Below are 16,380 nucleotides of genomic sequence, written 5' to 3'. Positions count from 1 at the left end.
ATATTTAGAGCTGGAGACTGAAGTTAAGTTATGTCAACATTTGCTTAGGTGTTATGAGTATTCAGAGTCCGGTTACTCTGGAACCTGACTCAGTATGTCAATTTTCTGGGTGCACCTTTCAGATTATGCAAATCACTATGTGTAGTTAACACCTATGAGGTTGCCAGATTTTTTCTGGTTTTCATGAGTAGACCAAAACAGGGTGTTTCAATAATATCTAGACCACTGCCTTTAAACAAAAGCACTTGTCTTTAAGCCTGAAAAAAAAAAAACAAACAAAAAAAACATTTCTTTTGCTCTCAAACAGAACACAATGTACCATAATATGATTATGTTAAGGGGCGGTTGTGGCTCAGGTGGTGGAGTGGGTGTCCACTAATCGTAGGGTTGGCCCACATGACTTCACATACCGAAGTGTCCTTGCGCAGGACACTGAACCCCAAGTTGCTCCTGATGGCAAGTTAGCGCCTTGTATAGCAGCTCTGCTACCATTGGTGTGTGAGTGTGTGTGTGAATGGGTGAATGATACACAGTGTAAAGCTCTTTGGATAAAAGTGCTATATAAGTGCAGACCATTTACCATTTATAAATGCAAAAGACAAAAATGAAAAATAAAAAAGACTAATACAATGATACATGAATGAGCAGTGTTGAGATTTGATCTCACAACCTTCTGATCAGTAGTCCAATGATTACTGATCGAAATCAAGATCAATTCTGGTATAAAATGGAGGCAATTACGGTATTAAATGCTAAATGAGCCCTGTGTATTTTAGTGTACTTTACAGGCCACTTCATTAGATACCTACCTTTCTGGTCCACCTTGTAGGGAGACCAATGAGACCAGAGCCAAAATGTTCTCATGTGTACACTGTGTTCTATCCATTTAACTATGTCAGTTTGATGACCTTAGCACTGGTGTTTGCAGTGTAGACCCAGACACAATACTGTGTCAGTGTCACTGCTTTACAGAGAATCTCCCACCACTCAATAATATCTGCTCAGTGTTGGTCCTCTGTCCACTGTTGAAAGGACATATTTTGCATAGCAATAGAGGTACTACAATCAGTAATTGCTTGGAAAATGCACCTAGACTATATGGTAGGGGAACCAGATAAAATGGCCAGTGATTATAGGTATAAGCAAGATAAGGAATATAATATGTGGATGTAGGAAAATAATCACCTTTGAGGTGGTAACAGTAACTCCGTTTCATGTTAAATTACATTATGCCACCCCATTGTTGATTATTTTCCTATAACAGCAAATCCTTAAGTGTTTTATTCCTTTTGTATCACGTCAAATTACACTTTCTATAGCAGTGATTCTAACATGGGGCTTTGGGACACCCAGGGGTCCATGAAGGACAACCAGGGGGTCTGTGAATTTATTTATTTATTTTTAGTGCTGGAAATCATAACCCATTGTTATCAAAGTTATATAATAATTAATAAGTTTGTGTTGTTATTAGTTGGTTTGGCTTGTCCCTTGAATTGAATGGGTTTAATCCAAACCTATAAATAATGTCAGTTTGTAACTGCTGTGTTCTATGGGTGGAAAGTTCTCTAATGGCAAATGAATAGATCAAATATTATTGCACACATTTAAATAATGAGTAAATAACACATTTAAACAACTATTTCAATAGTTGGATTATGTTTATAATGTGAATTAATTTCACAGTTATAGGAGTTGCTGACTATAAAAAGTTTAAGAAACTGGTAGAATGGCCTTATACTGCAGAAGGCGATGGCATTCGTGCGTGCAAGCCGGTGTTGTAGTATGAAAACTTAACCTACCTGTTTGACATATTGCGGAACCTGCTCTACTTCCGCAAACAACGTCTCGTTGGGGGACATGAGGTAGAAGAGCATGCGAGTCCCCTGAGAGAAGGACACAATGGTGTCGTCCATGTCCTCCACCTGTGCCATGCTGTGTTTTCAGTGTGTGTGTGTGTGTGTGTGTGTGTGTGTGTGTGTGTGTGTGTGTGAGTGTGAGCTGCTGCTGTGTTCACAAACACCGAGCTGACTTTTGTCCTCCGGGGGGAATGTTTGCAGTGCGACTCTGAGAGATAGGATGTGATCAAATCCTCATGTTTATCAAGATATTCAAGGACACACGGATCAGAAGTAACTCTGACATTGAACTCTGCTATCTGAACTTCCGCTTCTTAAAAGATTAATATTATACAAGAATTGCGTAACTCCAGATGGCCTACATAAAGTGCATATGCATCATTTATGACAGGCTGTAAAAAAAAAGAAAAGAAAAAAGAAAAGAAACTATAACATCAAACACTGGCTAAGAATAATGTCAATTCAAAACCATTTGTATCAGATCCTATTAACACCTTAGCAACTTTTCTAGTTGTTTTTAAATTGCTGTATATAAAATTAGTTAACTTCTTAAACATCTAAATCTTAATAGTGGCATTTTTTTTTAGCTTAGAACTATAACTAAATACTATACAACTATAACTATAATAACTTTAATAGTCGTTGATAGCTGTTGATGATCTCCACTGTAATCACATCAGTAGAACAAAAGAAAACGTGGGCAGTGGTGGCTCAGCAGTTAAGACGGTAGTTCTAGAACAATAGACCAACTATGAGCTCTACCATGAATGTAATTTACATGTATGGTATTTGGCAGATACCCTTATCCAGAGCAGTTGAGGGTTAAGGGCCTTTCACAAGGGCCCAGCAGTGGCAGCTTGGTAGTACTGGGATTTTAACTCATGACCTTCCTCCAGTAGTCTAACTGAGCTACCACTACCACCGCCCTGTCCTGAATATTGACAAACTCCAGGAGTCCAATTGATTTGGACAGATTTTACCTCATATCCAACAATTTTCTTTCTGCTCTTTTTGTTCTGGTTTCACCTGATTTGTGTGACACACACACACACACACACACACAAACACACACACACACACACACACACGACACACAGAGTGTATGACAATTCACAGTTACATTCTAGAAAGGAAAAACAAGAGAGGTGAGTGAGTTATTAAATAAAAACAAAAAACTCTAGTAATAAATCAGTCTATATTCTTATGTGTCAGAATTTGCAAGTATTATACATTGCATGAGACCTTTTATATTATTTCATAAATGAAATGAAATTAAGTTAAGTTAATGAATTACCTGTTGAACTCAATTAAAATAACTTCTAACGTAACATTTAAGAAAAAAATTTGAAAGCAGTATCATTTATTTTTCAACTATATTGTGCACTAAAATCAAGAACTACAGTAAAAGGCCATTTGGAGTCATTACCTCATCACTGGTCATGTCCCCAAGGTCACAAAAAGAATGCATATCCTGTTAAGGTACCTCATTCACGTCAGCAGGAACATCTCGGCACATTTCGGAGAAGCATTAAGTGAGTAGGCCTGTTTTTTGGCTCAGACCATTTTTACAATATTACTTTTCCGGTTAAAGGAACGCTTCCTCAAAACAAAAAAGACTGGGTTACAGGACTAAAATCATGCCATAAAGTGCACAGTGTACCACAGCTCAAACCTAAATGATACATTTTGAATTGACCAACATGCTGATAAGTAGTTATACAGCCATACAGTTTTAATCTTCACTGTTTGCATCTATGCAGTGCTCCATGCGATACTTCCTTCACACTTTGCCTTTACTGTTTATTTTTCTTCTTTTCTTCTTCTCTGTTTATTTTATTTTTTTTAGTTTCTGCTAATTGAAACTAAACCACCAAACATCCATGTGGTTCTTGTGGCCGACGCGCTCGATTCAATGTCTTGGTGGGCGAACCTGTGTTTAGATACTGTGATTTTCTTTACAAATTAGGATGCATGCTCACATTGTGGCGAGACAAGTTGGATCCCATAACAATATCTGAAATGCACTTTTGTAATAGAATATGATCCATTTGCACACTTCCTTTTAGGCCTCTGGCAGAAGTCCTGACCCTGCCTAGCGGAGACACTGAGTTTAGCATTCTCTCTAGAGCTAGTGCACTGCTGCTTCCTCAATGATTTATTCATGTTAGCCACACTCTCCGTCCTGGCATATATTAGCCATGATGAGGCACAGACAGGATCACACAAAGCAGTCAAAATCCATTTGCTGTTGATCATGGTTTAGGCCAAGTTTGCAGACAAAACTACAGACTGAAAAAAAAAGCCAACAACATTTTTATTTATGATGAAAATAGCAGATGTGAGATGGGTGGTAAGAAAATAGTCATACTGATATTTACACAAATTTAAAAGTTAAAATAAACGTTTTTTTTGTTTTTTTGTTTTTTTTTTACTTCTTCCACAATCTGGATTGAATCCTAATTTTGTATACATTGAGACTTGTCGAATATACAGTATAAACAAATTAATGATGGTTTAAACCAAAGCATAGACCCACTTTGTAACACAAGGCATGTTTTATGGAATGTTCAACATTTTGACCAAATTAGAAATAACATTTTAACACTGACAAGTCCCACATTCCTTTTTTAATGAAACCCTGTAGGCATGTAACGTATTTATACTTCCCAACTCTTACAATATTTCACTTGTAAACTGTTTAACTGTTCATTTACAGCAAGGAACTTTGTTGTTCTTGTTGTTGATTTTCTTAGTAAAGCACATGCACATATTTTACATAATCATAAGTCTGTTTTAAAAAAAAAAAATGTCAGTCCTTTGTACATATGTGCATGTATTTTGAGCACTGTCATTCAGCTATCAGCTACCAAAAATCCTTATAGGGACATTCCCTCTACTCCTCTAGGTCTTCCAGTTGTGGTTTGTAATGAAGCCAATGGAGATTAAAGGTCCTGGACTGCTGACCCAATATGCGGCTCCTCTTCATAAATAGCAACTGTGATAGCACTAGGGTATGATAGGACCCCAGTTTTGCATTTCAGGGGCATCATCTTCATATCATAATTGAGCATGCTCAGAGCTCTGATCGCTATCATGGCTGTCCTCGTTAATCAGTGAGTCTGCTCTGTGGTGGAGTCCGACGATGCCTGAAAACTCCGAAGGCAGCAAAGTCCCCTTTTTCACATGCACCAGTTCCTTCTCCCTTGCCACCACCCCCTGCTGTCCACCCTTCACTCGCTTCCACTTCATCCGTCTGTTCTGAAACCATACTTTCACCTGGAGAGGGGAAAAAAACAACTCTGAAAATACACACCAGACTCAGTAAATTCTAGGAGTGAATGCTGAACAGTGTGCTGTGCCATATGGTTTGCTGATGAGTTTTCATTTTGGCATAGTACTGTATGAGCTATCTACACAACATCCATGACTCACCAACCACAAGTAAGCTAGTAACATTTGGTCAGTGGACAGTTGCTTATTTAACATGGTCACATGAGTATGTGCTATTTATTTCTGCAGGTTGATATGCAAAATTTGCTAATGTGGTCTGTTAAAGCTATTTAAACAAACAACAGTGAGAGTAAAAGACTAAGACTTGAAAATGATCTTTCTGCTAGACGTCTAGATTTAGGCAGTGACTGGTGTGGGTCTAGACATTTCAGCAAAGATGGACCAAAAACACAATATTTAGCATACCAAGTTGGACATTATATTTATGTGAGACAATGTAAGTCATCTCAATAGACTTTCATGGATGCCCCTGGTCAGTTGGGGCTCACTTGGTAAGGTACTACCTTACCCAAAATGGACTGTTTCCATATTAGCGATAATAAATTGTCAGCGTGCATCTGTTCAGTTGTATCAAATGCTTCCCTTATTTCCTTTCTTGACAAGTGGGGGCAATCATTTACATTTCCGGGGATGATGAGTAAGCAGTTTCTTAAATGGCCACCACTATGTGAAGGAGGCTTCACTGGTCATGAACGTTGGTGCCTAGGGGCCGGATCAGACTGTGCTAAAATTTATTTTTGGTGGGTCATGATGCGGATGAAATGAGTCATGTGATGTGGCTGTCATCCTACTTCGCAAATGTTGGTGTTTGCTCCTGGGCAGCAAATGCAGTGCTATTGATCCTAATGGGTTCCTCAGACAGTTTTCACAAATAAACCCAAATGAGAACATTCAATATTGATCACTGTTGAGGGATGTTTTGTCTCCTTTAGGCAAATACTAAGCTAACAGACAAAACAAACCTAGCTGTTTTGATGACATATTTTAGAATCAAACATAATCTTGGTAACATTGGGGTTAATGGTGTGTGTATTCCTTGTGATAAAACTTGCCATATGATTTGCCACTTGTGGCCCTTGCTGTCACGACTGTTCTTAAAATACATCTGCAAGCTTTGCACTTTTGCCCACAGCACGGAGAGCTCTCCACGTCACTCCTGACAGGTTTGAGTACTTATTACGTCTTCTTAGTATCCTATCAGGCAGTCAGTCCTTCCAAAAATGTAATCTGAGTAAGCTAGGACACTAGCTGTTACAATTATATTTAAAGATATTATGACTAACGCATGGTATTATTACTAATTTTGCTGTTATTATTATGTAATTAGTAGCTTCAGCCTCAGTGGCTGCAGTACAGTGATAATTGTCCAGAGATTTCATGGCCTACTTCAGTAGTTGCTGGTTCACACAGGGATCACATAGCAAGAAGGGGTTTGCTTACTCCGTCGTGTGGCAAGGTTAATGTTATGCTGAGGGAATGTGACCCCAGAAAAAGTGCCTAAATCTGAGACTTCAGATGTCAAACCCTCACTACGAGCTGTGCTAAAGAGCCGTTGAGACTTGGAGAGAGGTTTTTTTTTTTTTTCTTTAAGATTTATTCATTAATGTTTGATAAGGAAGGATAATTGGGACTGGGTTTAAATTCTGAATGTTTTGCACAATGAAGCTATCAGTGTTTAAATGATTCAGAACCATGATATTTGATCAGATCTTTTCGGATATCTCAGTTTCCCTCACACCAATTAGACTGTCCCACGATATTTATTTGGCTACACAGAAGGTCTTCCTACGCAGAACAATTTGGGAGATTGTGCAGGAAGTGCCTAACTACACGAGCATATCCTTAGCCTGCCTCCATTTCTTCACTATAGCCTGATGAAGGGACCTTGCTGAAACATCTGGAATATGATAGTCCCCGTGATAATATCTGTCCATAGATACAGCAGCATGGAGAAGCACGCAAACTGAATACTAAATCCAACACTTTAGTTTTAGACAGAATGCTGAATGTTCAGGCTTGAGGTTGCATGTTGTCATACCTGCCTTTCCGTAAGGTCCAAGTTTACCGCTATTTCATAACGCCTCAGTCGGGTCAAATAGTTGTGATGGGCGAATTCTGCCTCAAGCTCCCGGATCTGTTCTTTAGTGAAGGCGGTCCTTTCCTTCCGGGGCTTGCTACTTGTGTCCGATTTGTAATTTCCATCCTGGGACTCTGGAGAGAAGCAAAAGAGAAGAAAAATATTTCCACTTGATATATAAAAACCAGAATTTCCAAGTGATGCTAAATGACTATAGAGTTTCCATTTCCATATCACAAGGCATTAATACCTTCTCAGAAACTGGTGTAAAAAGGGATTTCTGCCTTGTGACATTGTGGTTGACATAAAATGCCATCGTTAATAAAAGTAGGGCAAGCACTGCAGTGTTTTATAGCACTGACGTTCTCGATGGTGATGGTTCATATTCTGGCTGCTGGACCTCTCACAATGTGTTCACTCTTAACAAAAGCCTTTTCCAATGTGGAGTTCATTTGTCTTCCTCTTAATGAATTTAGGGACCTTTAAAGTTTTAATATGGAATAAAACAAGTCTGGATAACGTGTAAAAATATGGTTCTTTACTTTATTTACCTCAACATTTTACAGGCTTCTTCCCTATATGACTCACAAGCTATAATAAATTTCAGTTGTGTTAATGTCTCTGTCGTTCTCTCTTTGTTACATTTCACTCTCCCATATGTATATGTGGAATTACCATTTAAGCTTTAAGCTTCTATATTATTTGGCTATTGAGTTAGTACTTATGACAAACGTTGGACTGGAAAACTCGGAGCGAAAGACGAAAAGTCGTCCCAAGAAATTTTGACCTCTGCTGTTTTTACACCGCAATGAAGAAATTCAGTTCTTGGTGTTTGTTTTATTGGTAGAAACAGAGAACTGTTTGTCCTTCTCATGACTAGATCTTGCGGTATGTTTTTAAGGCTATGCCTCAGTGGCAAATTGCACATCAAGGCAACAAAACCTCCGGTCTGTGCTAATCCAACTGGCAATCCTAAACCCAGCTGTAAATAGAGCCCACTTTAACGAGGCCCCATCCACAAGCCATGGGAACAACTCTACTATTTCAACACACACATATTTCCAAAAGGAACTGATTTCAAATATACACTATTTTGGGGTGAACAGCACTTCCTATTGCGTTTGGCTAGATGGTGAAAGTGTGCAATTTAAAAAAAAAAAAAAAAAGTTTATGAAGATTGGGGAAATGTGCTTTTGTCCAGTATAAAATCATTAGTTATTTATATTTAAAAATCAGAGCAATTTGCACTATTCATTTTGTAGAAAAAGTTAGTTTTTAAAATATGTTATACAGTATGTATGAAACTGAACAAAATCCAACCACCTTTGTATGTTTGTACTAAAAAACAATAAACAAACAAACAAACAAACAAATAAGATCACATTCTTCTTATAGCAGAAACTAACTAATTAGACAGACAAAGGTCATGAAATTATGAAAAAGACTGCCAGAAGTGCACTTTACAGGCTTACTACAGAGATCCGGCAAAGTCTACTGTGGAACTACTGATTTCTTACACCATTTCCATTCTGCACGGCCCATTTCATCAGTCACATTTCTCTGTGACCTCTGTAAGCGCTCGGAGTGGTCTGTAATTTTAGAAGGACTTCGTTGGCTGCTGGGCGTCTGGCTGTGTTTGCCTCTGATTGAGGCCTGGAGAAAGCCAGTTACTGTGGGCTAAACACAGCCATTGTGGAAGAAGAAAGACTAACATGTGAAGTTGTTTGCGAACAGCTCCACAACTTAAAGCAACTTTTCCCCAGCTTTACGATACAGCGGCTACACCGCAGCAATTAGGTCTGCGCCTTAACTTTCATCTCACTTCAAAAACACAAGCAGCGCTGGAAAAAAAATGCAGTGTTTTTGCTGTGACAGTCTGCGTGTCTGGATGATTTTTGAAGTTCTCTGCACTACATTAGTTAGAAATGATTTATCATTTATTTGTCATTAATTACATCACAAAGTGTCATTATTACTGAGATTGATTTCAGATACAAGACGTTAACTGAAAACAAATGTGTCAAATAGTCATTTGTTTCCAGATTTGTTTTAGTTTAGTGTTGTATATGGATCAGCTGCCCAGCACTGAATTCCGTTGTGAAGAAGTAAAGATTTATTAAAGAAATTCTGACACTGTAGTATGCATCCAGATGTCCCAATGTGGAAATAGTTTATCTGGCCTAATAATATGGTGACATTGAGTACAAACTCGCTTGTACAAGCCTTAAATCATTTATTTTTTTATTTATCCCCCAGCCAGAATGGATCATAATTACTTTTCAGCATGTAGGAAGCTTTACATGTTATATCCAAGTCACATTTTAGTTATTCCAGTTTATTCTTGTCTATAGTTAGCAAATGATAGTATGCAGATATCAGCACAAACAATATAAAGTATTCTTTTGTAAATAAATAAATAAATGATAATAATAATAATAATAATAATAATAATAATAATAATAATAATAATAAATACAAATAAAATTAAAATATAAAATATGTCTATGAAAAATCCCAAAACTTGCTTAAAAGTGACCAGAATAAATAAACATACATGATGCCAAAAAAAAAGGTTTCACCTTATATTGAAAATCTAAGCGAGAGAGTGAGGGGGTTGGGGGCTGGGTTAAGGCCCAGTTTTTAAAAAACAAGAGGTCAGTAGTGTTACTGAGTGAAAGTGACAAGCCAACCATTACAGCTCCACAAGAAAAATATTGGAGTTTGCTGTTGTTTTCTTTGGACTGTCTTAATGAATAAACTCACATATAGAAGATGAAACTCAGTCACAAAAAATTAATGCAGTATCTTAATTGATTTAAGGCACTTTTCTTCAAGACATTAGACTTCATAAAGTGTAATTCTATAGGTCAAATTATATAAGTGAACCACCAATGAAAATACTTAAGCATTTTCTAGGAATTGAAAGTGAAGCATTACATAGTTCCCAGCATCTAAATTGGATGTGATCTTAATTAGACTGCTGTCACATCTTTGAATTGAATAGTGAGTATTAGAAATGCAGTTGTGCTCATAATCTACATATAGTTCCCCAGAGTCCTATTAGAAGCAGCAGAAAATCACAGTTGATAATGTGAGCAGCCATTTGTCACAAATAATTCTGCAGTACTACATGCTGAACTACAGGAGAGCAAAGAAGGTCATTTCAGAGGGGAAATCTCAATCAATGCTCACTAGAGTCCTTCCACCTACAGCCAGTTTATGTACAGCATGCCTAATTAAACCTACAAAGGGCCAGAAGAGCACTTGTTCCATAAACGCAGAAGAGTTAGTTATTATATATCAATCCAAAGGAAATTATTATGACTTAGATATACAAATAAACATGTACAGTATACTCTGTATATATATATATATATATATATATATATATATATATATATATATATATATATATATATATACATACAAATTCAAATAAAAATTTTATTTGTCACACACGCAACCATACATAGTGCGACGTGTAGTGAAATGCTTTTTTACGACTGTCCTTCACATAAAATGGAATTTACATAGACTTAAATCGACATATATGCTCGGTTAGTAGCAAGGAAATTACCTCCACTGGTCAAATGATTATTTTAGGAAGATTAGGGAAATTGTTGGATATTGTCAATCAATAAAGATTAGGTCCAAGCTAGACACTGATATTTTATGCTAAAATTTCTATGTGTATTTTAGACTGCATATTATAATTGACATTAAGCATAAAGGAGTTGTGGATTCATTTAAAAGAAAAGTCTTTTAAGTCTAAATCTTACATTTTGTGCCTGTACAAATAGTGTTTCTAATGCATATTTGCTCTGTTTCAAATGTTAGTAATGTATATTAGCTCTATGTATCGATTTTCAGATTGACATAAACAGTAATCACAATTTACTGTTACTGAAAACACCTGCTGTTTCATTTCATTCGGTGGGGCTTATGAGCTGAAAAAAAAAAGAATGTAAAAGCCCTAACGTCCTATTAATAACATTGTAAATTAACTACTCGACGCATACTTACTGCTGAAATAAATGCTAAAATAACTAAATAAATAGATAAATAAATAAATGCTCAAATATTTTGTTTTATAATAATAATAATAATAATAATATGTGAGAAAAAAATTACAACTGAAATATGTGACATTAAAGCCTATTAGATACTACTTAACTTTTTTATAGATATTTTCTCTAAGCACCTTAAATATATTTTCTACTTCTCCCATTCTGACATCACAAAATAAAATAAAAAAATTTAAAAATCTAGATAATACTTTGCATACTCTGAGTCTACCCTCTCTCATCTCTCTATAGGTGCTGCTGTTCTCTCCTTTGCAATCCTTGAAATCCCTGATTATCTGTGATTTTTTATTTTATTTTAATTTTTTTATAGTATGCCTAATTTTCTGCTCCCTAAAAAGCGCAGAGACGAAACAGATGGTGTGTAAAGTGAAACATACGAACAGTCGAATGCCCACACAGAGTTATAGACTGGCCTTTGCTCCTGGCTCTAGTCAAAATAATTGCTTCTGTGCGTGTCAGCCAACACCTACAAAAGTCTCTTTCGCAAAAATACAGCTCCACATTTCCGAGCAGCAGGAGACTAATTTTCCAAAAACGTTACTACAGAACCGACTCTGAATAATCCCACAGCCTGCTACAATGTGTTAATAGCCACTGAGTCATGAAAGGAAAGGTAACAAAGGGAAAAGCTTCCAATCCTGTGTTTCTTTTTATGATAAACATTTGCGTATGTAAAAAGTAGTTATATATATATATATATATATATATATATATATATATATATATATATATATATATATATATATATTCATAAATAATAACATTTTAGCAGTACTGAGTATATAGTGTAATTTTGAGCATTTCACAATCATTAAAATTAATATTTTAATATACACTATGCTAAATGTTTTACAGTCTGACTTCATGCAGTCTCATACCTGAACTATCACTCCTTCTTTTTCCGTTCCTCTTCTCTGCCTCTGCTGGAGACAGCGTATGACGCCCAAAGTCGCCACCAGGCAGACAGGAGACCCCTGAGGGCACAGCTCCACCAAGACTGGGTGTACTGGCACAGAGACTCGGGCCACCAGGTGCCATATCTGAGGAGCCCGAGTCCGTCCCTGCCATTCCCAGGCCTAAGCGCACATTGCTATTTGACACACTGGACATTTGGGGTATGTGCCAGCTGCCTTGCTGTGGTTGGGGTGTTACAGGGTGATGTTGCTGGGTAATTTGGAGTCCACGCTGGTGCCCATGCCCTCCGAAGAGCCCATCCTCGCCCGGGTAACAGCTGACCACACAAGAGGGAGAGGAGGACGAGGAAGAGGATGAGAGGTCAGGGTAGGCCGAAAGGTGCTCAGAGCGGCTGTGCAGGGCGAAGGCCGGGTGCAGGGCCTGAGGAGGAGTGTGGGGGCCACGCAGGCAGCCAAAAAGTGTGTGATCCATCGCAAGCGAAAAATGAACTTTATCTCCGCACAACAAACACAGCAAACGTCAAAAATTAATAAACCAATTCCCACTCCTTCATAAAAGATGTCCTGGAAAAAAGCTCAAGAAGTATATGTACATGTGTGTGCATGTGTGTGTGTGTGTGCATCTAAGCACGCCCATGTGTGTGTGATAATCCAGAGCGTGCGGCGGGCGCGAGCTGCCAGGCGGCGTTGAATAAACAGCAGCAGCAGCTGAGCTGAGCAGGAGCAGGAGCTCAGATGACGGCCTGGAGGAGAGTGCAGAGGAGATGGGAGTGGTAGGAGCTTCCTGCCATTGCTCAGAGTTGGGGCTATGATTTGGGCTGGGGCTTCCAGATGCAGGCTGGGCGGGGAGCCCATGCAAGGGGGGGTGTTATAAATAGAGCTGTAATGTGAGAGGGAGGCTGGGTCAGAAAACCCACGCTGCCACTACTGACCACATCCACATGACAGACCCAGTATAATATACAGCTAGATAAATGTACAGCCACAACTCAGGAAGTTCATCTCCAACCTTGTGATTTTGACCTGTAGTGCCCTCTCTTTGTCCTTGTATTCTTTAGCTATTATTTCAGAACAGGAGAGAAGTAGAAGAGGACATGAAAGCCAGAAGGAAAGCATGAGTGTTAACACTCAGTTTGGCAATATTCCGTACCCTCTTTCCTCGCTATAGAGATGATTTACACAGCAGGGGATTATTGCTGAAGTACTGCTGACTGTAAATATTCACCATAAAGTGTTAAAGACAGTTATTCAAGCAATCTACACCTCCGGTGATGACTGTGCATGCAACTGGTTTTGGAAAAGGATCTGCAGAAAATAATAAAAACCACTGGAATTTAACCCCAAAATTGTTTTACATGTTCTTCTTTATTTCTATACGCTCTTTTCTACTATCCATACATTCTACAGTATATGATTACTACTATAGTCAGTACCAGTCTTGAATCTGCCATTTTACAAAAATGGGTTTTTCAGCAGTGTAGATTAAAATATTCAACCAAAAGGTTCATTTAAAGGCGTTTGTTAGAGAATCAGTTTGTGAATCAGTTGGAAGTGTGAAATATACACTGGCATATTTCCCCCCTTGTGTGACTAACCAGGCATTTTATCCACAATATTTTTCCTTTAATGATGAATGCATGTGTAATAAAGGAGTCAAGCCTCAGAAAGCATTAACAGTTAACAAAACAGTAACAGTGTTCAAAAGTTCTGACTCAGCTGCAAAAACATATTTTAGTGCTGACTATTATTTAATACAGTATGTGTCATTTCAATAACCTTTAACCTCACTCACTAACTTTAAGTAAGTCACTTTCTTTATCCTGGTCAGGGACAGATTGGTACCCAGAAGCATGAGGCAGAAATACACCCTGGATGGGACGGCAGGCCATAACAGGGCGCTATACACACACACACACACACACACACACACACACACACACACACACACACACACACACACACACACACGCATTCACACATAAGGGCAAACAGAGAAAAACAGAGATGCTGGAAGAAACCCAGACACACAGAGAACCTCCACAGGACCTCCACACAGACAGTACCCCAAGCTCAGGATTGAGCAGGTAACCCTCGGTCTATGAAACGGCAGCGCTACCTGCTGCACAACCGAGCTTCCAATCCCTTTAACCTTTTGTCTTTTATTTCTTTGAAAGAGTTTCAAACCCAGACACTAAGTCTTACTTAGTGAAATCAGACCAGACACAGCCTCACTTCATAGAATAATGAATAATTAATGAATAATGGCATGAAATTTACACGTGGTTGTTTTTACGCACTTACATTTTTCACAAGTAGTTAACATGTTTTTATTTCCACATGTTCTAATTATCTTCACACATGATTTATTTCATGAATTGTGGATTTTAATTTAATGAACTGTCTATAAAAACTAATAAAAAATGTCATTATTTTTAATTGATTATTATTATTTATTTTAAAAATAAATGCTCATAAATAAATAAACATTTAAAAAATGTTTAATTTTTCAAATTTGATTTTCTCACACTGATCATTCACGTGATTACAACATAATGTCCCTTGTTTACTTGAGCTAATGTGTGCAAATTCAGGGCATTCTGCTGAAATGCACAAAATGTGCATGTGAAGGAATTTCACATGATTCATATGCAACTTTTAGATGCTTTGGTGCTAGATCACCTGTTCATTTACACTTTTTTCACATGTGTAGTGCATTTGTTTTAACACAATGGAATTTCTTCACATGATTCGCCTGTTTTAGTGTTAGTTTTAATTTTACTCTCTGTGTTTTTTTATCAGTTGACATTTTCATTTAATTAATGTATTTTCACATTTTAAGTTTTCAAATGTAGGGCATGTGTTTTTATTGTAAGTGATTTTTTTATTTTTATTTTTTTTTTTACAATTCATCTATTTTCTATATGTCGAGCATGTGCTTTTATTTTTCGTGTGTTTAAATATTATTGTCCACTGGAATTCATATGTGCTATAAATGTACTTCATGGTTTTTTTTTTTATGTGATCACATATTACTCACATGTGATTAAAAACATATCTATGTGATGTAAAGGAAAAGCACCTGCAAGCATTCAAACATAAGAGCATGACAGTGACATCATCATCCATGTGAATGCGATTTCATTTACAGTAAGATGTCTTGATCACTTGTGGACCAGAAATCCTAAAACACTGCACTCGTAATCTATTTTTCTCTTTTTACTTTTTCTTTCATTTAATGATAAAAATCCTACACTTATAAACCGACTGCTCTAATTTGACCATAAGAATATTCCCACGTAAATAATAATCACACAGTCTGTTCTGATAGCACACAGCGCTGAACGTATTCCCTATCGATGGTAACACCCGCGCGTGGGCGACTACAGCACAGAGACTGAGTGTCTTTTCTGTTCATGAGAACGAGGAAATAAAATGCTGTATTTGGGGAAATGGCTTTAGCAGACGTTAAGGAGAGAGACACGATCCCAGGCTTCAGGGAGGGAGAAAAGAGAGAGGACAGAAGATCATCCTTCAGTTTGCAACCTCGCTACGATGCGCTGCGAAAACACAGCCGAGGTGAGTACACACAGAATTCTGATTTTATTGTCGATTAATTATTGTGATTAGCTGGAATGGGGGACACTTGGTACACACACGGTTTGGTTTAATATGTGGAATTGCTCCCGCATGGCATGGCGTATGTGTTCAATGAGTACAGTCTGTGGGCCTGTTCCTATTCAGCACACAACCTTAATGCACCCAGCATGCAACGGGACGTGTGACCTGCAGTTTAGGGATAAAAATGAAAGACCTGTGTATATTAGTTTTGATGGCCTTATCCAAAAGAAATGTTAAACGGTCTGTGTGGTGTGGTGCATTGTGGAACAGTATGTAGGCTTATAGAAATCAGCACACTGACATCCAATAAGGCTCATCTCTAGTCTGATTTTATTTACAGCCAACTGCTGTTGAAGATTTAAATAGCAAATAGGAGCTAAAACATGAACGTATTACATTTTCCATTTTCTGAAATGTTTTGTGTTGCTGCAATGAGAAAGCTTCTTGGTTCTCTGTGGATTTCACATTTAAACTCTCACACCCACGTTTGCTGGTCTATAAGACTGAATAACGAAAAGCTGGAATAAAAAATAGACTTA

At 37.6% G+C, this 16,380-nt stretch overlaps 2 protein-coding genes across 2 annotated transcripts in view; both read right to left on the bottom strand.

Moving 5' to 3' along the window:
• The window catches only part of agmo (alkylglycerol monooxygenase), a 49,145-nt gene extending 46,563 nt beyond the window's left edge, over nt 1-2,582 (bottom strand). Inside the window, exon 1 of the mRNA XM_053647173.1 lies at nt 1,800-2,582. Within this exon, the coding sequence (XP_053503148.1) occupies nt 1,800-1,931 (132 nt within the window). The 5' untranslated portion in view covers nt 1,932-2,582. The remainder of the gene's footprint in view (nt 1-1,799) is intronic.
• Nucleotides 2,583-4,132: 1,550 nt separating this feature from the next.
• On the bottom strand, nt 4,133-13,078 carry meox2a (mesenchyme homeobox 2a). Its single transcript, XM_053647726.1, has 3 exons — nt 12,188-13,078; nt 7,186-7,358; nt 4,133-5,132 (listed from the first exon to the last, which is right to left on the bottom strand). Exons 1-3 carry the CDS (start codon nt 12,693-12,695, stop codon nt 4,914-4,916), a joined length of 900 nt encoding a protein of 299 aa, XP_053503701.1. The 5' UTR covers nt 12,696-13,078; the 3' UTR covers nt 4,133-4,913.
• Between the last annotated feature and the right edge of the window lie 3,302 nt (nt 13,079-16,380).

The sequence above is a fragment of the Ictalurus furcatus genome, chromosome 17 (assembly GCF_023375685.1).
Source record: "Ictalurus furcatus strain D&B chromosome 17, Billie_1.0, whole genome shotgun sequence".
NCBI classification, from domain to species: Eukaryota; Metazoa; Chordata; class Actinopteri; order Siluriformes; family Ictaluridae; genus Ictalurus; species Ictalurus furcatus.
The sequence above is the reverse complement of the archived record's forward strand: the minus strand, read 5'-3'. Positions and strand labels throughout refer to the sequence as shown.

Bases quoted from the DNA above. Each gene is read 5' to 3' on its own strand.
- meox2a (XM_053647726.1), bottom strand. From the start codon at position 12,695: ATGGATCACACACTTTTTGGCTGCCTGCGTGGCCCCCACACTCCTCCT. The intron at 7,359-12,187 runs GTATGAGACTGC...GCTTCTCTCCAG, and splicing joins AAGAAGGAGTGATAGTTCAG to AGTCCCAGGATGGAAATTAC. The intron at 5,133-7,185 runs GTATGACAACAT...TCCCCTCTCCAG, and splicing joins TGGACCTTACGGAAAGGCAG to GTGAAAGTATGGTTTCAGAA.